The following is a 21,033-nucleotide window of genomic DNA, read 5'->3' as shown; positions in this document are numbered from 1 at the left end:
AACCAGCCTGATGCTTCGCGCCCCCCTACCCAGACCCGCGGGGGGCACGGGCTGGCCCTACGCGCACCTTGATGACGCCATCTGCGCGCCCCGAGAACGTCATCGCCGTGCTCCTCGGCGAAGGACACGGCGCCCGTCCGCCGCCGAGAGCCGGACCAGGCCGCGCCGGGAGCGTGAGCGGGGCCGGGCCCGGCGGCGCCATGACCGGCTACACCGAGGACGAGAAGCTGCGGCTGCAGCAACTGCGCGCCCTGAGGCGCCGCTGGCTACGGGACCAGGAGCTGAGCGAGCGGGAGCCTGTGCTACCGCCGCAGCGGCTCGGGCCGGTGGCCGCCTTTTGGGAGCGGTTCCTGAGGCCCGGGGGGCTGTGGCGGCAGCAGGTGAGCGGGGAGGGACGGGGGGCGCGGGGGCGACGCGGGTACCCCCAGGCCGGGCCTGACGCGTGTCCCGCTGCCCACAGGTGTACAAGGCCTGTCAGACCGGCGGGTTCGTGCTGGTGCGGGTCCTGGTCCCCGCCTGGATCATCCTCTACTACCTGAAGTACCACGGCACGGTGCGTGTGCGGGCACGGGGCGGGGACACGCGTTCACCCCCGTGCAGGGGGGTGATGTGACACGAAGGTTGGCATTAACGTGCCGGTTCAGTGTCTGGTCCGGTGACACTCTGTGCTCGGCCCCCCCAGGTTTCTCCTTGCTTGGGTGGCACAAATGTGTATTTCGGGGGGGAGGAGGGGGGTGTCTTTCATGGCAGTGAGCAGCTGTGACCGTGCCATCTCCTGTGAGCTGGGAAGCTGTGTCCTACTCATTGATTTCCTGCAGGAACAGTGACCCTGGGGATAATGAGGCTGGTGTGGGGAAGGGGTGGCCAACATGCTGCTGGTGGGACAGACTCTTTTTGCTCATATGCTCTAACCTGCCTGGGAGGTGGAGCTTTGTTACCCTTGGCTATTGCTTTAACTGGTGGCAAGAGCCCGGCTTAATCAGCCCTGAACTCAGTTGTGTTTAGAAGGGTCCTTTCCCCCATGCTGGAATTCCTGTGTACTGCCTCTGGGTAATGCTCTTTTTCCTTTCCCCCTTCCCTCTTTTCTCCCGCCTTCCAGAAAAAGCCTCTCAGTATCGTTACGTCAAACCCACGGATATTCCCAGTAAGCAACACTTGTTTTATCTCCCAGCTTTGTAAACCAGGCAGGAAGGTGGTGACAGGGGGTGCAGTAGCCATGTGGGGACAACTTCTCCATGAATATGGCTGATCCTATGGGCAGGCCAGTTGCAGTATGTTGAAGTTTCCATCCTGACCTCGCAGCTGTCCCTGTTTCAGCAGGATATTTGAGTACCTGACTGACAGCACTGCCCATCCTGGGAGGAAAACACACGTCCCTTGTGGGAATGCAAGTGTTAGTTACAGCACAACAGCGACTTTTGAAGGATTTGGGTGTTTGAAGCCCCTGTGAAGGTGTGATTAATGCATGGAGTGACACCAAAGGGGTTCTGCTTCTCTTGTGGAAGCTGAGCTCTGCTGTTTCTGATAGTTGGAAGTTTTTTCCTTGACACATCCCTAATTGTGCTTTATCGAAACTAAAACTAAACAGTTCCATCCTTAACAAGCACAGAGTAGCATGCTGAAGGTCAAGTGGTGAGCCTCAGGCTTCAGCCTAATTACTCAGCCTAATTGACTTGAGTTAGGTCAGCTTGGTAGGCCAAGGCAGAGCCTGAAGCTATAACAGACAGCACTTGAGCACCAGATTGGTTTCAGAGGGTTTACCTGGATCCTCATGGGCTGCAGGGTGTGAGTTTGGAGGCTCATAAAGCTGTGCTCTGCTGAAGGTGGTTGTGACATCCAGAGGGACCGGGACAGGCTGGAGAGGTGGGACCATGTGAACCTCATGGAGTCCAACCAGGCCAAGTGCAGGGTCCTGCGCCTGGGTCATGGCAGTCCCTAGCACACACACAGGCTGGGGGAGACTGGATTGAGAGCAGCCCTGAGGAGAAAGACTTGGGGATGTTGGTCAGTGAACAGCTCCCCATGAACCAGCTTCATGGAGTGCTTGAGGCCGAACTCCCCCGTGTGCTGGGCTGCATCCCCAGAGCGTGAGCAGCACAAGAGGGAGGGGATTGTCCCTCTCTGCTGTGCTCTGGGGAGATCCCTCCTGCAGTCCTGATCCAGCTCTGGGGCAGCAACACAGGAGGGACTGGAGCTGTTGAAGAGAGTTCAGAGGAGGCCACGAGGATGCTGCAAGTGCTGGAGCAGCTCTGCTCTGGAGCCAGGCTGAGAGAGCTGGGCTGGTTCAGCCTGGGGAAGAGAAGGCTCCTTAAGGGGAGACCTTAGAGCAGCTCCAATGCCTAAAGGGGCTACAAGAAACCTGGAGAGGGGCTTTGGATGAGGGCCTGTAGGGACAGGCCAAGGGGGAATGGCTTTAACCTGACAGAGGGGAGACTGAGATGAGCTCTTAGGCAGAAGCTCTTCCCCGTGAGGGTGCTGAGGAGCTGGCACAGGGTGCCCAGAGAAGCTGTGGCTGCCCCATCCCTGGCAGTGTTCAAGGCCAGGTTGGATGGGGCTTGGAGCAACCTGGTCTAGTGGAAGGTGTCCCTGCCTGTGGCAGGGGGCTGGAACTGGATGGGCTTTAAGGTCCCTTCCAGCACAAACCATCTGCAGTACTGTAAGTCCAATATATGTTTTTAAACCAAGACAGTCTCGGAACATTTAGCTGCTGTTCTGTAGCTGAATAGCCAGGGTAAAGCCAGGGCAAGTTTTGGATCATGTGGCTGTGGTGTGATATCAGCACCTGGGGAAGTGCTGAGTTGAATGGGGGTGTTGTGAGTGAGTGGATGGTGTGTGTGTGTGTGGAAGCTGAAGTGAAGGCCTGTGCTGGGTGCAGGGGATGTTCTCACCAGACTCTCCCCTTCCCCCAGGGTGACAGAATTTTAGAGACTGGAGAAATTATTCCACCCATGAAAGAAGAACCTGGTGAGCACCACTGATGGCTAAAGGCTGATTCCATCCTTCAGCAAGCAAGGCGAGAACTGCAGCTGCTCCCTCTCTTCTATAAAGGAGTCTATGTTCTGCAACACCTCAGCTTTTCTGTCATTTACTTTCCCCTTAGTCCACTGATTCCAGTTGCTACCAGTATGGGAGTTGCCTTTGGTGAGGATTATTGTAAAGTGCTGGTGATTCCTAACCTCCAGATCCTCAGGTTTTTATCTGACTGACAGGATTTGGCAGCAGGATAACGTGGGCCTCATAGTAGCAGGAAGGGTGCTCTATTTCCTTGGGATTGCTCATGGAGAGGTTCACACACAGCAGCTGTCCTCTCCCAGTCCTTCTCCACCAACCAGTTGTGATGGAGCCTTCTGTTGAGAGGGGGGAACAGAAATGGTGCTGCTGCCAAAAATCCTTCCTTCTTTGCCCTTTAGCACTTTCTCCTTTTTCTTCAGCCCTGAGTTGAGTCTTCCCACCCTCACTGGCCCCATGTTCCTGCAGAACTTCCTTCTGGGGAAGACTGGCTTCTATGACACTTATGGATCCCTTCTAACATGAGATCTTCTGTTATTCAAAGTATTTTTTGGCTACTTTGGGGATAGAAATGGTTCAACCAGCAATCCGAAGGGTTAACCTGAGGTCCAGAACCTCATGGAACCTTGTGTGAGCAGTGTTTGTGAGGTCAAAGTGCTAGGCAGGAGCCCCCCACCCCACTGTGCCTCGATTATGAGCCAGAGCCCTCAGAACCCTTCCAGCCACACACCAGCAGAGCCATGGCCAAGGCCAGCGTGGGAACTCTGCTGCAGCCCGCTGAGATAAGGGGACCAGTGGAACCCCCAGCAGGAAACCACACTCAGCCCGCGTCCTCCCGGGCCAAGCTGAGTCTCACTCCCTCCCAGAGCCTTGCTGAGCCCGTGTCTGTCTCCTTCCTCAGGTAAAGGCAGCTCAGGAGGGATGGCAAGAAGGGAGTGACATGGAGGGGTGGGCTCAAGGAGCTGTAGTGTCCTGAGCTGGAGGGTCAGTGGAGGCTCCTGGGAGTTGGTGTGGGCTGTTGAGGGGTAGCAGTGGGAGTAGGGGAGCAGTGGGGTTAACAGAGAAGTTATTAACAGGGGTGACTGAGACCTGCATGTCCTTCCTGTGGCCTTGGGGGTGGCTGCCCCATGGCTGTGGGGGTCTCTGTCCCTACCAGTGCCCCATGGTGTGTTGGCTCCCCCAGCATGGAGTTCTCCATGGGTGAAGCTACCCCACACTACTGCGGCCTGAGGCGCACCTTCGCCTGCACCAACTTGCTGCTGCTCAGCTTGGCCGAGGATGAAGCGGCTGACGATGCAGAGGAGGATGATGATGCAGACAGGAAGGCTCCCCCTGTCCCCTGCACACACCCACCAAGCTCCATGGATACCACCAAGCCCGCCACCCCGCCGGTGAGTGACTGCTGAGGGTTTCCCACCTCCCTGGGGTCCCCTGACACCCACTAATGAGACACTAGTTGGGGTGCCCCACATATCCAAGGTGTGTGTGTTTCCCCCTGCTCCCTCCTCCCCCCACTTCTGCAGTGCTTGTGAGGAACTGTGACATCCCCTGGGGGCACCCTGCACCATGAGGATGCCTGATGCCCCCAGGGCTCCCAGATTCCCTCAAGGAAGCCCTGATACTTCCTCTAGTGGGAGCCCTCTGGGACTACAAGGAATTCATAGCACCCCCAGAGTCCCAGGGACATCCCCACAAAGTAGCACCCTTAGAGCCACCCCTGATGTCACACATCCCTGTGATATGGTGCCAGGGTAGCTGTTGTAGGCCACAGGCTCAGTCCCAAGGACTGGTGTGGATCAGGTTGTGGGTCCCCAGGGTCGCCTGGGCATTTTGGCACAGATAACACTCCCCTAGCAGAGGGGATGGATGCCTCTCCCTCACCCAAGGAGGGGGTCAGTGTCCCAACCCCTCCAGCAAAGACGGTTCAGGACACAGAGCATGGCCGTGTGCAGGTGCAGTGGAAGCATACATCACCATCGCCTTGCCCATCCCACTGAAGAAGATGGCACGTGGTGCTCAGCGAGGAGGAGCAGACACCCTTTGTAAGACACCACGCCGGTGACAACATGCTGAACCCTTGCAATCCCTGTGCCTCTCCACAACTACAGCCTGGCTCTTCCCTGGGGCCTTGGCCTCAGTTACACGCCTCAAATTCTTCAAGTTTTGTTTCTTCCTTGTGCTACACAGGGTGATGCGTTATCTCCACAAGGAAACCAAAACTCTCCTGGGGTTGTACAGTATTGTTCCCTTCCTCTGTGTGACGCACACTTGACAACATAGGAACATGCAGGAGTACAACTTATACATAACTTCCTTCTTAGATCTCTTCCAGTTAAAAGAACACTCTGATCAGTGATGGATACACGTGTATATATAATATCTAGTCAAGAGTCAAAAAGACTCCAAGCAGCCGAAAGAGATGGTGGATGACCTTCTCCCTCAGAGGTGGTGCACCTGGGCCATGACTTTCTGCCCAGCCCTTGGGAGAGCTGCTGGGGACCTCTTTGTTCCTCAGGCTGCAAATGAGAGGGTTGAGGGCAGGTACCAGGAAAGAGCCACTGGCCAGTCCTGAGCTGGGGTAAGGATGAGGGGAAGTGCCCATGCCAAGCTTGGTGTCGGGGGGGAATGAGGACTGGGAGCCCTTCCTCCCTCCCACCTGATGCACCTTGAGCAGGAACTTGGCTGAGAAGCCTCCCCATGTGTCCTCTGGTCCTTGTCACCACTGGGAAGCCCGTCCTTCATGCTGGGCGAGCTGCCTCTGCTCCTGCTCGGCTCCCAGTTCCTCCCACCCCACACAATATCCCTGGTATACTCCTTTACCAGAGGAAGAGATGCTGAGGATACAGAGCCTGTGTCTGCACTGACATACAGGGGAAGCTCTGAGGATCCATGTGGTAATTGCTTGTTGGATCTTGACTATGGGGCTTGCAGTGCTGCAGCCTGGGGCACTGGGGGAACTGGCTGATGCTCTTGCAGAGCTGCTCTGTCAGCTTTGACAAGTCATGGTGACCAGGAGAGCCTTTGTGCCTGGAGGGAAGCAAGTTGCACTGTCATAAAGAGGCTTGGGGTGACACAGGCAGCAACAGGGCAGACGGCCTCACTTCAGTCCCCTGGAAACCCATGGAGTGAGTCCTTCCAGAAGGAGGAGATGGGGAACCATGTCTAAAAAATGTGATGGCTCTGGTGATAATGTGATAAGGTTTGGTCAGGGCAGAGCAGGGGATGACCCTGACTTGCCTCCCTTGAGGCTTTCAGTGCTACTCAGACATTGCTTACCCAAATGCACTTCCCTGAATTATTGATGCTCTGCTGCGCTGGTGAATGTTTCTATTTATAATCAATGACACAAACAGGAAGTTACCTGGAGTGAGTGGAACCCTCCCTCTTGCTCCACTGCTCACAGATGAAGATGTGAGGGTACAATTTACATGCCTCAGTTTATACACCTAAAATTAGGAGATGTGAACCGCAGTTCATGTGAATTCCCAACAGCTGGAATTCAGCCACTGCTTGAAATTGCTTTGTACCTGGGTGAAGTTAGGTTTATCCATTTATTCTCCAGAGAGAGACATGCTGATAAGGTAATTCCATCCGGGAACTCCCCTGTCACACCAGAAGAGCTGATGACAGCAGCAGCAGGTTGTTCCAGGCCATGTAGGTACAGTGTTGAACCTCCCACTGAGCATGCAGTGACTCCACCAATGCCTTCTTCACTCCCTGCTACGCAGTGATGCTTCTTACACCTCCATTAATAATCATGCATGACAAAAGGGGCTTGGATGACCCGGGGAATTACAGACCAGTCAATCTCACTTCTCTGCCTGGCAAAATCTTGGAGCAGATTCTCCTGGAAGGCATGTTTAGGCACATGAAAATCAACAAGGTGCTTGGTGACAGCCAGCATGGCTTCACTGAGGGGAAATCCTGCCTGACCAACTTGGTGGCCTTCTATGATGGGGCTACAGAACTGATGGACAGGGGTAGAGCAGTTGATGTCATCTCCCTGGACTTGTGTAAAGCGTTCGACACTGTCCCACACGACATCCTTGTCTCTAAATTGGAGGGACATCAATTTAATGGATGGACCACTCGGTGGATAAGGAGCTGGCTGGCTGGCCGCACACAAAGAGTTGTGGTCAATGGCTGGAGACCAGTAACGAGTGGTGTCCCTCAGGGATCGGTGTTGGGACCGGTCTTGTTTAACATCTTTGTCGCTGACATGGACAGTGGGATTGAGTGCGCCCTCAGCAAGTTTGCCGATGACACCAAGCTGTGTGGTTCACTCGGTACGCTGGAGGGAAGTAATGCCATCCAGAGGGACCTTGACACACTTGCAAGGTGGGCTGATGAAGTTTAACCATGCCAAGTGCAAGGTCCTACACCTGGATCGGAGCAATCCCAGGCACGGCTACAGGTTGGGCAGAGAAGAGATTCAGAGCAGCCCTGCGGAGAAGGACTTGGGGGTGTTGGTTGATGAGAAAATGAACATGAGCAGGCAGTGTGCGCTTGCAGCCCAGAAAGCCAACCGTATCCTGGGCTGCATCAAAAGGATGATGGAGCTAGGTTTTTTCAGTGATGTCCAGTGACAGGACAAGGGGCAATGGGTGTAAACTGGAGCATAGGAGGTTCCACGTGAACATCAGGAAAAATTTCTTTACTGTGAGAGTGACAGAGCACTGGAACAGGTTGCCCAGGGGGGTTGTGGAGTCTCCTACGTTGGAGATATTCAAGGCCTGCCTGGACAAGTTCCTGTGTGATGTACTCTAGGTTACCCTGCTCTTTCAGGGGGGTTGGACTAGATGATCTTCTGAGGTCCCTTCCAACCCTTGGGATTCTGTGATTCTGTGACCAGCAGGTCGAAGGGGGTGATCCTGCCCCTCTACTCTGCTCTTGTGAGACCTCACCTGGAGTATTGTGTGCAGTTCTGGTGTCCTCAACATTAAAAGGACATGGAACTGTTGGAACAAGTCCAGAGAAGGACCACGAGGGTGATCAGGGGACTGGAGCACCTCCCGTATGAAGACAGGCTGAGAAAGTTGGGGCTGTTCAGCCTGGAGAAGAGAAGGCTGCGTGGAGACCTCCTAGCGGCCTTCCAGTATCTGAAGGGGACCTATAGGGATGCTCGGGAGGGACTCTCCATTAGGGACTGCAGTGACAGGACAAGGGGTAATGGGTTAAAACTTAAACAGGGGAAGTTTAGATTGGATATAAGGAGGAAATTCTTTCCTGTTAGGGTGGTGGGGCACTGGAATGGATTGCCCAGGGAGGTTGTGAATGCTCCATCCCTGGCAGTGTTCAATACCAGGTTGGACAGAGCCTTCGGTGGCATGGTTTTGTGTGAGGTGTCCCTGCCCCTGGCCAGGGGGGTTGGAACTAGATGATCTTAAGGTCCTTTCCAACCCTAACTATTCTATGATTCTGTAATTCAGTTGCCCACACATATGAAGAGACATTTTAGGTGCTTTGAGGATCTTTGTCTCCAAGTGCTGTTCCTTAAGGATGAAGATGTCTCATGTGGTGGGCTTGCATGGACATCTCGGACACCCCAGGGTACTACACGTGGCAGCGGTGCCAATGTGCAGGCACCAAATGGTGTCCAAGTGTGTCAGAAGCTTGGTAGTTGAGATGATGACAGGTCTTGGACATCATTGTGGAAATGCACCCATCCATCCAGCTCCAGCACACCTGCCTAGAGCTACTCACAGGCACAGGCTGGGAGAGCACTGAGCCTTAGGATCTCTTCAACCCAGGGGGCAGTGGGGGATGGCTCTTCCTCTGGTCCACCCTTAAGAACAAGGGTCCCCATGTTATCTTTACAGAGGACTGATGGGTCTCACAATGTGTGGCTATCACAGCTCCCCGCACAGAGAGCCTGACAACCATTTATTTCCCATCTCTGTGTGCCAGCCTGGCCTGGCTGCCCCACATCTGGGGTTGTGCTCCCTGTATTCACTTGTAACAGAGGGAGGGGAGTGCCCCTGCACCCCGAGCTCGGCAGTACTGCACCAACTGCTCCACTTCTCAGTAGGGTGGGAGGGTTTGAAGGTGCTGCTTGAACAGGTGAGTCTGGCAGGGGGTGGGTTGGGATTCCATATAGATTGGTCTGGGTTGGAAGGGACCTTAAAAGCTCACCCAGTCCCAACCCCCTGCCACAGGCAGGGACACCTTCCACCAGTCCAAGTTGCTCCAAGCCCCTGTGTCCAACCTGGCCTTGAACACTGCCAGGGATGGGGCAGCCACAGCTTCTCTGGGCACCCTGTGCCAGCGCCTCAGCACCCTCACGGGGAAGAGCTTCTGCCTAAGAGCTCATCTCAGTCTCCCCTCTGTCAGGTTAAAGCCATTCCCCCTTGTCCTGTCCCTACAGACCCTTGTCCAAAGCCCCTCTCCAGGTTTCTTGTAGCCCCTTTAGGTACTGGAAGCTGCTCTAAGGTCTCCCCTTAAGGAGCCTTCTCTTCTCCAGGCTGAACCAGCCCAGCTCTCTCAGCCTGGCTCCAGAGCAGAGCTGCTCCAGCCCTTGCAGCATCCCCCTGGCCTCCTCTGGACTCGCTCCAACAGCTCCACGTCCCTCCTGTTGTTTCCCCAGAGCTGGATCAGGACTGCGGGGGGAGGTGTCTCCCCAGGGCGCAGCAGAGGGGGGGGATCTCCGCCCTCAACCGGCTGCTCACGCTCTGGGGATGCAGCTCAGCACATGGGGAGTTCTGGGCTCAAGCCCTCACTGAACCGGGTCACGGGAGCTGCTCACGCCCGTGAACTTGAAGCGAGCGAGGGCTGTGATCTGCAGCCGACGGACGCGCAGCAGCAGCACCGGGGGCTGTGTTCGCGGGGCAGCGCTCCGAGGGCCGCCCAGGCCCCGTTGTGCTCTCCCCGCTGCACGGCTGCTGTTCCCGAGCCCGGCTGCACAGCGCCCGAGGGCTGAGACAACTCCGGGACAGCGCCGGCGCGCTCCAAGCGCTGCCAGCTCATTACTGTAATTAGCCGGGTGCGCCGGGCAGGGCCGCGCAGCCCGGGGCTCTGCTTCCTGCGCCGGGGCCGCCCCACCCCGGCTCATCCATCTCCTCACGCGGGTGCCTTCTCCGCCGGGGCTCGGGGAGCTGCCGTCGCCTTGACGGACGCGCGGTGCTGCCCACCCGTACCCGCACTCCTCCGCCACGCCAGCGCCGGGCAGCTGCGGGCCGCGGCTCGGGCCTGCGCACCGGGGAAGCACCGCCCTCGGCCCCTGCCCCGACCCCGGTCCAGTGACAACCCCGCCGCCGCAAAGCACGCTGGGAGCTGTAGTTCTCCGGCCGCGCCTTGCCGCCACCCCTCCGCTCCCGCCGGGAGGGGGTCGCTCAGCCCCGCTCCCGGCTCGCCCGCGGCCAGCCCCGCTCGGCCCCCGCCTTCCGCTTCCCCGCGCGACGCCCCTCGGGGCTTGTAGTCCCCCTGCGCTATTCACGACGGCCTGTGCGCCGCTTTCACGTCGTAGCGCCCGGAGGCCGGGATGGGGCGATACGCCACGGCGGCGGCGTAAGGGCGGGTTCTGGGACTCCGGGGCAGGCCGGGCCGGCGGCGGAGCGGGAGGAAGCGGCGGCGGAGCAGCCGGGAGGGAGCGGGTGGAAGTTGCTCTGCCCGGGGCAAAGTGTGGGGCAGCAGCGCGGCTCCTCCATCCCCAGGTAAGCGGCGGCGGGGGGCGGCAGGAGCGCGGGGGTGGCGGGAACGGGCCGCCCGGGGCCTCCCACTGCAGTCCCGCGGGCCACGACTCCCGCCCGCGCCGCTGGGTGGGCGCTCTCCCGGCCGGACTCTCCGGGTGGGCCCCGGCACCCCCTGGGGCCGCCCCGCACTACCTGTTGCCGGTGGGCCCAAGCCCGGGAAGGGGGGCGGCGGGGGCTGGGTCTGGAGGCTGATGTCGGGGGTTTCGGTGCTGGGGCAAGCAGGAGAGCCGGCAGCGCTGCCTCGGGGCTCTGCGGCTGCTTGGGTGCCCTACCCGCGGGGAGCTCTTCGTACCTCCGCCCGGACGAGTTTAATGCATTTACAAGCCGCGCAGCAGCCGTGCGGGGCCGGGGAGGTTCGCGAGTCCCCGCGCTGCAGCCCCAAGCCTACCTGCGCCGGGCTTGACACAGCCAGAGCGAGCGTCCGGGTCTCCTCCGGGCGGCGGAGCCTCCCCTATGGCAGCGAACTGGCTCGGCGCTGCTGCGGGCCAGGTCCGGGGCCGGAGCACAGCAGTCTTTCAGGTCTGCACTCTACCCTCCAGCTTAGAAACCTGCCTGCTGCGGGCTAAGCGGGGTTTTGTGCAGAGTTTCTGGAGCGCTGGGGAGTTTGCCCTTCAGACCCGGGCGGCTAGCTCTTATGCTTGGCTCCCAGAACCATCCTAAGGCTGTTTGGGCCCTGGTGCCTCATCAAGACTCCTGGATTTTACTGCATGTCAGCTCAGCTGCAGTTGTAAGGCATGTCAGCCGCTAGATCCTGGATGCAGAGGTCTGTAACTGGTTGGAAGGGCTCTGTGCACTGGCCAGCCTCTCCATTATCTGAGCAGCTCTCCTCTCCCCCTCCTGCGCCAGCTGCTGGGGTGCATCCCTTCCCTCCCAAGCAGCAGGAGACAAGCATTGTGGGGTGATCATCTGGTGAACTGCTGGGGAAGATGGAATAATGTGCACGTTGTGTTTGAAATGTCATACTGTTTCCTCCAAGCGTTTTTCCGGATTGGAATCTCAGCTGCTGTGCTCCACAGGCCTTCGGGCCGGGATGCGGATGGGTGGGTTTTCATGGTTGGACAGAAGGTTATCTGAGAAGTGCTTACTACACATGGCCAGGGGCATTGGGGCAGAGATGGTGGTGTGTTGCTGTGGGTCAGTCAGAGACCAGGAGATGTGTTTGAAGGGAATTGAGATGGAGATGAGCTATACAGGTCCCAGCTGGTGGAGACAGGCTGCAGATCCCAGGCTTAGCCCCCGTTGATCTGAACACCAAGACCTTGCCGTGCTTTGCATGCTGTCACAGGGACTTACGTTTCAGGGCTGTGCAGGCTGCCGCCTTCCCTAACCTGGAGCAGACCTGTGGTGGGAGGGCAGCTGAGTGACAGACCAGCCTCCTGCAACACTGCTGGTGGCTTTTACAAGGCCGTTTCTTGAGCCCCAGTACCAAACAGACTGGCTGGTGCCCCTGAGTGATCCAGAGCAGGACTGAGCTCTGCCTGAGGAACGGGCTGCCGTGGCATAATGTGTCAGAGAGGCATGATTAAAATTGCTGTGATTTTATGTACGTGGGGATACTAACTCATTTAAAGTTGCATCAGCTCCTGTTTGTGTCCAGGGCTTTAGCAGTTAGAGGCAGAAGGCAAGACCCAACAGTGCTCCCTTCTCCGGGTGGGGTTGGAGGCCTGGAGAGGCCTTTGAAGGTGTGATGTGACTTGCTGTGTTTGCTGAGCCATGTTGCATTGGCAGAAAAGGAAGCAGCCTCCTTGAGCCTGATGACTTGGTGCATAAGGGAACCTGAGGAGTAGGCCAGGCTTAATGTTTTCTAAGTTGGAATAAATATTGGAAACCAACCCAAAACTGCTAAAGTTGCATGTAAAGAAGATTGGGCATCCTGCCCAGGCTCGGGGCTGTCTGGCAGTGGCGGGAGGACTGGATGACCCTGTGGAGGGGCCTGGTGCCCTTGTGAGATGCAGTGACACCCCCACCATTCTCCTGGGCTCTCCACCCATTATTCTGTGCTTTGAATCCCAGAGCTTTGCAGAGGGAAATGAAGATGATATTGTAATTGAAATTTGTAAGAGTCATAGACTGGTTGGCTCAGAAGGGACCTTAAAGTTCATCCAGCCCAGCTCTCTCGGCCTGTCTCCAGAGCAGAGCTGCTCCAGTCCTCCCAGCATCTGTGTGGCTTTCTGTGGTGAAGCAGGGGGAGGCTGGAGTGAAGGGCTCTGGCTGCAGGGCACGAGGAGAGACGTGGGCAGTCTGTGTCCCGCTGCTCTCTCCTAGCATGCAGTGCTGGGAGGAACCTTGTGAAGTGCTGATTTGCTGGAACGTGGCGTGGGGCTCTGAGAAAGGTCATGTTTGGTGCAGGCTGGGGAAGGCTGCTTGTGCGGGTGGTACAGGTGAGTCAGTGGCTTCCTCCTCATTTTCCATCATAATCCCACCTCCGGAGTGCAGTGTGCTGCCTACCGGCTCCCCGCAGCCTCCTGCATCTTGCCTGCCTGTGCCTCAGCCTTACTGGCAGCTGTTGGACCCTGTGTGCAAACACAGCCCTTCCCAGGCCACCGGCTCAGAGCAGGGCAGGGAGGAGTAGTCTCCTAATGAATTCCTGCTATTTGGAATGCTGATGCTTGCCTTGTAGTTAGCAGTGGCAGCTGAGGCAGGCCAAGGGAGGCAGAGGGGTTGTTGCCTGCAAACGAAACACATTTAACTCTTGCCTTCACAGTTCCCTTCCCCCTCATTAGCAGCTTTCAGGTTGGCTGATATGAAATGCCAGTGCTATTCCCAACATCACCTCGTGTTCAGTGGCTTAAAAGGTGAGGGGTTTTGTGTGCCATTTCCTCTTGCTGCTGCCCTGGTGCCTGGGCAGATGGAGAAGGGGGAGCCCTGGAAAGGAAGTTAGATCCAAAGCAATGTGCCACCAGCAGAAAGAGCAATTGTTTTCCTGCATTTACATTGCAGAGTGTCATCCTGCTCAGGCAGCCCCTGTTTGACAGCCAAGATAATACATTTATATGGCTGTAATTAGTGGGATGTGGAGTTTGCTGGATGTCTCGGGGGCAGCATGCTTTTCACTCCAACTCCAGCAAATAGATCAGGGAGGATTGGAAAACCACCGTGGGTTGCTTGAATTGGCCCTTTGGGTTTCTGGAGGTTGAATACATAACTGCTGATATTTCCTATTGTGCAGTACCCTGCCTAGTTGAAAAGAAAATAACTTGAGGGAATGTGGGGCTATTTTTGCCAGCTTGAGATGATCAAGTTTGATTTGTAAAAACTGAAGGCAGGTCTTCAGGCTTGTACATTAAAAGCAGTATTAGAACCGTCTCTGTTCCTCTGCATATGCATGCCTCTGCCCTGTGCCAGTGGTGTAAACTCTAATATGTGTTCATCAAACAAGAAATGGCTTTTCTGTTCCTGTGGTGAATCCTCTTCTGTAGCCAGCCAGGGCATGAGCTGAATGCTGGGGGCATGAGTAGCAACAGAGGAGGGTGGTGGGTGCTTGGTGTCCGGAGGCCAGGCTAGTGTCTCAGCCCAGTCTGGGATTGGAGCCCTTACCGAAGCTCTAGGGGTATCAGTTCACCTTTGCTTTGGTGAAATGGAGACCAAGACCTTACAAAAGCTGTCTTTCCCCTCTGTCCATATCACCCAGCTGCATTTCTGGAGTGGCACTTCTGGTGGCACCAAAGCTTCCCCTTCGGCTTCTTGTTCCCAAGCTTCCCAGCTTGTGTTGTGTTCTTCTGACAGCAGAAGGTCCTTCTGTAAAAAACAGGCTTGCAGAGAAGCCAACTCTCGGGCAGCCTGGCTGGGTAACAAGTTCCCTCTCCTGTGTTTGCGCTGGTTGGTGGAAGTGGGAACAGGGTGCAAGGGTCCCTATGTGCTGGGCTGTGTCCTCCCCCTGCGGCAGCTCTGCTCTCCAGAGAGGCCTCTGCACTGATGTGCTCAAGGTCTTGTTCTCCAGCTCATCCATGTCAGTCTCCTGCCCGCACCACTCGGGTCAGCAGGCAGGGCTGGGGCAGTCCTTGGAACTGCAGCACAGCCACGGGCTTTATGTTAAGCTGCTGGGTGTTAAGCAGTTTCTCTTCCTAGCCCATGCGTATGCGAGCACATCTCCTGCAGGAGCAGTGATGTGTCACGCAGGCTCATGTAGGCATTTGTGGGTTCTCCATTCTCTGGTGTTTGTCTCACTCCCTCTGTAGCTCTCAGCAGCCTTTCCAGGAGTGCCTTGGAGATGCTGTAGGCTTGGAGGTCCTGATGGAGCCAGTGCTGTGCAGACCCTTCGGCTAGATGTATCAGGATGGCTCTTTAGAACCTTAATCAGCCCTGATTTACTTTTTTACTGGTCCCTGTGTGGTGTCTCTTGCCTGCACCGTAGCCTTCTCCATTGATCTGAAGGGGGCCTACAAGGATGACAGAGAGGGAAGCTTTATAAGGGGCTGTAGCAATAGGACAAGGGGTGGTGGGTTCAAACTGAAACAGGGAAAGTTCAGGTTATAAGGAAGAAGCTCTTCCCTGTGAGGGTGCTGAGGCTCTGGCACAGGGTGCCCAGAGAAGCTGTGGCTGCCCCATCCCTGGCAATGTTCAAGGCTAGGTTGGATGGGGCTTGGAGCAACCTGGTCTAGTGGAAGGTGTCCCTGCCCGTGGCAGGGGGTTGGAACTGGCTGAGCTTTAAGGTCCCTTCCAGCCCAAACCAGTCTGATTCTGTGATTCTTCATTTGCTGTTTTGTTTCCATTAGCAGCACGTGTCCAGGTGCTCACTATAGGTTGTCTTTTCCTTGCTGCCTGGAAGCCTCAGTTTTGCAGAGCACTGAAAGAGAAAAGCTCTTTGTGAATTCACGGTAGCCTACCCCAGGGGCACCATGCTGCATCTGACCAAGTGGCTGTGGGAGAGAGGGTGAGGGGGTCAGGCAGAACCAGATCTGTTCCTCCTGCATGCTTCTGCCATGCTCCCAAAGAGGCTCAGTGATCACACTGTTCTGGCTGAATCCTTATTTGTTTTTTTTTTGCCCCCTCACATATCTAAAACAGAAAATGAGACTGTGCTGGTGAGACAGAGGGTTATGGAGAAGGGTTCTTGTTGCCTCCATCTGATAAAAGCCTGTCCCAAAGGAGACAGCACTTTCACAAAGTATGAATTTTGTTAAAACACCTTGTTTTAGGAGCAGAGAATAGGAAAGGGGAAGGCGAAATGTCTTGGGGGAGTGAGGTTTGCAGAGGCAAGTATTCAAGCATTGTGCTTTTCAGGGTTGGAATGGGCATGTTTGGCATCATCAGATGAATTTGTACTTTGGAATTACCAATGGATGTAACTGCTAATGATGTCCAGGCCATGTGGAGTAATGAACATCTCTTTCTATGTTTGATCATTCAGGCAGTGTGCCCCTCCTGTCATTCCTACATTCACATCCATACCCCTTTGGAGATCCTGTCCTGCTGCTGTCCAGAATCCTCCTTGTTGAGATCCTGCAGTGCTCCAGAGGTGTTGCGTTACCTGGGATGGCGACAGCTCTACCAGGATGCTAAGCAGGGAGCAAGGCCAGTGGTGGGAACAGAACTAAAAAGTCAACACCAAAGGTTCTGAAACCACGAGGAGAGGATTGGAGTTGACCCACAAGCAGACTGGTTCCTATCTCCCGCCGGGACCGAGCTCCAGTCCGGGATGCTGCAGGAGGCACGGACACTTCGGTGCGCTGCATTCAATTGGATGCTGAGCGAATGACCAAAGATGCAAGGTTGGTTGTGTGTGCTGGTGTTATGCTGAGCAGCCCGGGGTCTGAGCAGCCATTTATTCTTACCTGACTCTCTTTCCTCTCTGTCCCCCAGCCTGGTGCAGCAGCTGCTCCTCCTAGCAGGCTCAGTGTGCTAGAGGCCATCTAGCATGTTTCTCCACCCTGGCCGCTCCGCTGGTGCCAACAGCAGCCGCTCCATTCCAGGAACACCCGGGTGACTTCACACCAGCCGGGCATTGGACCTGCAGAGCAGAAACCCTACTGGGTGAGAGGCTTTTCTGGCTCTGTGCTGGGCTGGGAGGGGCTGAAAAGAAAAAGACGTTTTCTCCTCTGGTCTGTAAGCATTGTTACCCTGCTTCTTGTCTCGCACTCCTTGTTCTTGTCTGTCTTCCTTGTGTTGAATCCTTTGAGTGTTTGCCTCTCCTTGCCATGGGTGAAGGCCATGTGCTCATATGGGTGGGGATTCTGGTGTCCCCTGGTTTTCTTATGGTTAAAAACAAACTGTAAGAGTGGAAGAGAAAATGTGGTGTCCTCCAGGACCTCACGGCCCTAAGATGTGGAAACTGCATGACTGCCCCAGGGAGTGTTTGAAGCAGTGCAAAGTCAGGGAAATTGATTAATCTAAGAACCTCTGCCTTGCTCTGCCTGCACCACTGTGCTGTGGCAGTTCCCAGCCCAGGACTGGGACATTGAGATGACTTTGTTGTACCTTACATGATTGGGCTGCTTCGGGCTGGTGGTGCAGAGCCTGCTCTGCAGAGACAAGACGAGGTGGTGGGAAGCCAGACTGAGCTTGTACCTTCAGGTTACACTTGTGTGTCCACTGAAGGAGAACCTCTGATGGTGGTGTCCATGCATTCAAATGAGCCAGGCTTATGTGGCCTTTTCCAGGCCACGGTTTTGGATTAATGGAATGAGCACCACTGTACTGTGTGTTGGCTGATCTGGTCTGCTTATGGGCTAGCTGAGTCTTGATGTGACTTTGGTGTCCAGCTGCTGCAAAAGGTCTGCAGGAATCTTGGTTCAGGGTCAGAGAAGCCAGGCCATGAGCACTCTGTGGTCTTTGAGTGGTGACTGTCACCAGGCAGGGGTAGGTTGAGACATGCGCCATGGCTAGTTCTCAGCTGTGGGAGGGGTGAAGTAACATTCCTGGTTTTGGATCATTTTGGATGCAGCCTTGGAGTGTCTCGTGAATGCTACTGCAGGTGTGCAAAGCCCTTGCTCTGTTGCCTGACCTTGCTGTGCAAGGTGCTTTAGCAAGCAGAGCCTGCTGGAGGGAAGGTTGGGGTCTGTAGCATCCCACGAGGCTGAGGCAGCATGACACATCTCGCAAGGCATTTGAGAGGGACTCCTGTGATGTGATCTCTCCATCTGCTTGTTTGGGTTAACTGGGGTTCAGGGTGCCACCAGCAGCTCTTGGTTAAGAGGCCAGCTCTGCCATGGTGGACAGCCAGTAGGGCTGGCTTTGCTGTAACAAAGGTACCTTCTTACTCAAGGCATCTGTATTATACTTCAGGCTTCTCATCTTAAATACAGCATTTTCCTCATGTGATCGTTACGTTTGTTCAAATAAGTGCTCTCATGAGCAAATATTGCTTAAGGCGTTGTGTAATTGAGCACATCCTACAGTTCCAGCTGTAGTGGTGTAGCTGAAGAGGAGCTGCTTGTGGTGGAGACAGTGAGCCAGTGGAGTTGCTCTGGTGAGGGAAGGGGAGTATCATAGTGTCAGGCACTGTCACATCCAGATCACTTCAGTTTTATCAGGTGTTAACACCAGCTAGGGGAGGCCACGAGGATGCTACAAGGGCTGGAGCAGCTCTGCTCTGGAGCTAGAGGCTGAGAGAGCTGGGCTGGTTCAGCCTGGAGAAGAGAAGGCTCCTTAAGGGGAGACCTTAGAGCAGCTCCCATTGCTTAAAGGGGCTGCAAGAAACCTGGAGAGGGGCTTTGAACAAGGGCCTGTAGGGACAGGCCTGACAGAGGGGAGACTGAGATGAGCTCTTAGGCAGAAGTTCTTCCCTGTGAGGGTGCTGAGGTGCTGGCACAGGTTGCCCAGAGAAGCTGTGGCTGCCCCATCCCTGACAGTGTTCAAGGCCAGGTTGGACGGGGCTTGGAGCAACCTGGTCTAGTGGAAGGTGTCCCTGCCTGTGGCAGGGGGTTGGAACTGGATGAGCTTTAAGGTCCCTTCCAGCCCAAACCAGTCTGTGCATCTATGAATTCCGATTACAGTATCATCTTCTGACAGAAATAACGAAGATCAGTGTGCAGAAGCATTCATGTGTTTTTCAGTGTGGCCCAGGACAGTTACAGGGGTGATTTGGAGGTGGAGGGGGGTGAGCAGTAGCGTGATGCTTCCCCATTAGTTTACTGCGCTGAGCTGTGCTAAAAGGGGAACTGTCATCTTGCCCACCCTGGGTTTTGCTCTGCCTGTCCCACCTCCTGTGTGCTCTCCCAGATCCCTGTGCTCTCAGGGAGGGTGGCAGCCTCTTGTGCACTTCTCAGTGATTCTTCTGCTTTTACGTCCTGGTTGGTTGTGATGAAAAAGCCAAAAGCCACTGTTGTCTGTCAGGCTCATCCTACCTTTGCGCTTGCCTGAGGCACAGCCAGAGACATAGTTTTTTAGATCTAGGCCATCTGGTTGGAAATTGGGACGTGGTGCTTGATTAAAGCCAGGAAAGACCAAATTGCATAAAATTGGCAGGAGACACCCAGGTACTGCTGCCCTTGTGTGAAGAGCCCCTGTGACTCTGGGCAGGACAGTGCAGTGAAGACTGGGAGCTGTCTATAGCAAGGGATGCAGCTGGATGTGGTTTGCACGTGGTTTACTGCCTATCTAATCTGTGTTAGAATTAAAGCTGTGGCTGGAGTGTGTGTGGACGGCGTGCTCAGGGACATCTCCCCCTCTTGCCATCTCTGAGACTTTGCTTTCCAAGTCTGTACCCTGGGTTTTCATTGGCTGCAACTCTGCTTCTTGCTGCAACTTTGTCCCTCTCCCTGCTGCAGTAGCCAGCTCTTCATCTGCTTATCTGTCAGCTTAGCATGATCTGAAGATAAAATCCCTGGTGTCCTTTTGGTCGTGTTTGTTTGTGCTATGCCTGGGCACCTATGGCCCTCTTGAGTTCAGCTTGCTGGGTGATTGGAAGGAACTTGATGGGTCATCAAGTCCAGTTTCCTACTGCTGAGGACAGTCATCTTGTGCAGGTCAGGAACTAACTCTGTGCTTTATTTCCCCAGTGCTTCTGGAGCAGCTGGTCCAGAGATCTGCTCTTTGAGAGGTTAGAAACCCTCCTCTGACTTCCAGTATCCCATTTTCCTGGGATTGTGTCTGTGCCATTGCAGAGTGTCATCTTGCAGATGAGAGATGACTTGCAATTTTCCTGGTTCTCTGTAACCTTTATGTCCTGCAGCGGTCGTGGCTCTTGATGCAGATTTGTCCTGAGAAGTGTGTTGAAAGCCACTTTGTTTTCCCATTGCTTCTTTTGGGGAGTTTGGTTTTGCTGGGCCCCTTTATTTCCATGTTGTGCTTTTGAGTGTCTTACATGCAGGTGGAGTTGCGCAGTTTGTGCATGGTAGAGAGTACAGAAGAGCCTTTTCTGTGCTGCTGCTGCTTTTTTAAAGTTTGTCCTTGCTGCTTTTACCATCTTGCTCCTTCAGGAGGGAGAGATGTTGTCAGAAATGGTTGAATCAAGGTGAACCTGATAAAGAAGTGTATTGAAGAGCCAGTGCCTGGCTCTTACTCGTGGCTCTTATTCATGTTTATCTCTAGCTGTGAATGTGCAATAACAACAGTTCTGTTCTGCACAGGCTGGCACAGCCTCAGACAGGAAGATCTGCTGTTTACCAATCAACACTCTGCTGTAAGTGAGAAAGGGGGGAAAGAAATGTTTTATTGCTGCTGGGTAACCCAGAGTGTAGTTAAACCTTTCTGGGGGAAAAAAAGAAAGAGCACATGTGTTACTCAAGATGCATTTTTCCTGGCAAGAGTCCCGTGTTGTGTGTTCTTCTGACAAAGCACCCCTGCTTCTGCTCCTTTCCATTCAGTCTATAGGATATTGGTAGCAGGCAAGTAAAAGCTTCCTGGTTTTATAACAAACTGCTCACAGCAGGCAGTATGTTGAGGGGATTTTTCAGCCTGGCATATTTGCTAGCTGGGGCAGGCTGTGGACTGAGTTGGATGACAGAGCTCTGCTACAAGGATTCTAAATACAGGGAGGAAAAGATCTGGAAATCAGATCTGCTGGTGAAGCTTCCCCAGATTGGGTGCTGTGGCTTGGCTTGTTTTGTTTCTTGCCCTTGTCTTTCTTTCTGTGGCATTACCACGATGTTGCTAATGAGACAAACCATGCCAGCCCACACAGGCTTTTGTTAACACTGCACTCAAAGGCAGCCACAATTAGCTGGTAAACCAGAAGATACAAGAATCTTGTTGCACTTTGTTGCAGCAATGTTAATTGGCTTAGTTTGGGTTTTAGAGGTTTGGTTGGGTTTTATTGTTTTTTTTTCAGACCCTTCTTCAGCACTGCCTTTGTTGCCATTTATATGCTTATTCAGAAAAGGACCTTCCTGCTCTTCAGTTTTCAATGGAGATGGTGTTTGAAGTTAACCCTTATTTTGAAGAAATCTTCTTGCCT

At 54.8% G+C, this 21,033-nt stretch overlaps 2 protein-coding genes across 10 annotated transcripts in view; both read left to right on the top strand.

Annotated features, from left to right (window-relative positions):
• The first annotated feature begins 71 nt into the window (after nt 1-71).
• On the top strand, nt 72-3,067 carry NDUFB6 (NADH:ubiquinone oxidoreductase subunit B6). 2 transcript variants are annotated; one of them, XM_061473434.1, is made up of 4 exons: nt 72-380; nt 461-553; nt 1,100-1,144; nt 2,910-3,067. In XM_061473434.1, exons 1-4 carry the CDS (start codon nt 72-74, stop codon nt 2,976-2,978), a joined length of 516 nt encoding a protein of 171 aa, XP_061329418.1. In that variant the 3' UTR covers nt 2,979-3,067. The 2 variants fall into 2 exon arrangements, with proteins under 2 accessions (XP_061329418.1, XP_061329419.1); XM_061473435.1 differs by lacking the exon at nt 461-553 and having other exon boundaries at nt 133-380.
• Nucleotides 3,068-10,376: 7,309 nt separating this feature from the next.
• Nucleotides 10,377-21,033, top strand: part of CAPN15 (calpain 15) — a 59,364-nt gene continuing 48,707 nt past the window's right edge. Inside the window, exons 1-5 of one of the 8 annotated variants that reach the window (XM_061473839.1) lie at nt 10,378-10,658; nt 16,048-16,408; nt 16,500-16,670; nt 19,637-19,677; nt 20,207-20,259. The gene's annotated coding sequence lies outside the window, so the exon portion shown is untranslated. Of the gene's footprint in view, nt 10,659-15,969; nt 16,416-16,499; nt 16,671-19,636; nt 19,678-20,206; nt 20,260-21,033 lie in introns of those variants that run through there. The other 7 variants (XM_061473843.1, XM_061473838.1, XM_061473842.1 and 4 more) reach the window with 7 other exon arrangements.

Source organism: Pezoporus flaviventris, unplaced genomic scaffold, assembly GCF_033815535.1.
Source record: "Pezoporus flaviventris isolate CSIRO_AGI_PZ_B2104156 unplaced genomic scaffold, CSIRO_AGI_Pfla_v1 ptg000078l, whole genome shotgun sequence".
Taxonomy (NCBI): domain Eukaryota; kingdom Metazoa; phylum Chordata; class Aves; order Psittaciformes; family Psittacidae; genus Pezoporus; species Pezoporus flaviventris.
The sequence above is the reverse complement of the archived record's forward strand: the minus strand, read 5'-3'. Positions and strand labels throughout refer to the sequence as shown.

Excerpts from the sequence above, each read along its gene's own strand:
- NDUFB6 (XM_061473434.1), top strand. The coding sequence starts at position 72 with ATGACGCCATCTGCGCGCCCCGAGAACGTCATCGCCGTGCTCCTCGGC. Across the intron at positions 381-460 it reads GGGGGCTGTGGCGGCAGCAG|GTGTACAAGGCCTGTCAGAC; the intron begins GTGAGCGGGGAG and ends CGCTGCCCACAG. Across the intron at positions 554-1,099 it reads ACCTGAAGTACCACGGCACG|AAAAAGCCTCTCAGTATCGT; the intron begins GTGCGTGTGCGG and ends CCCGCCTTCCAG.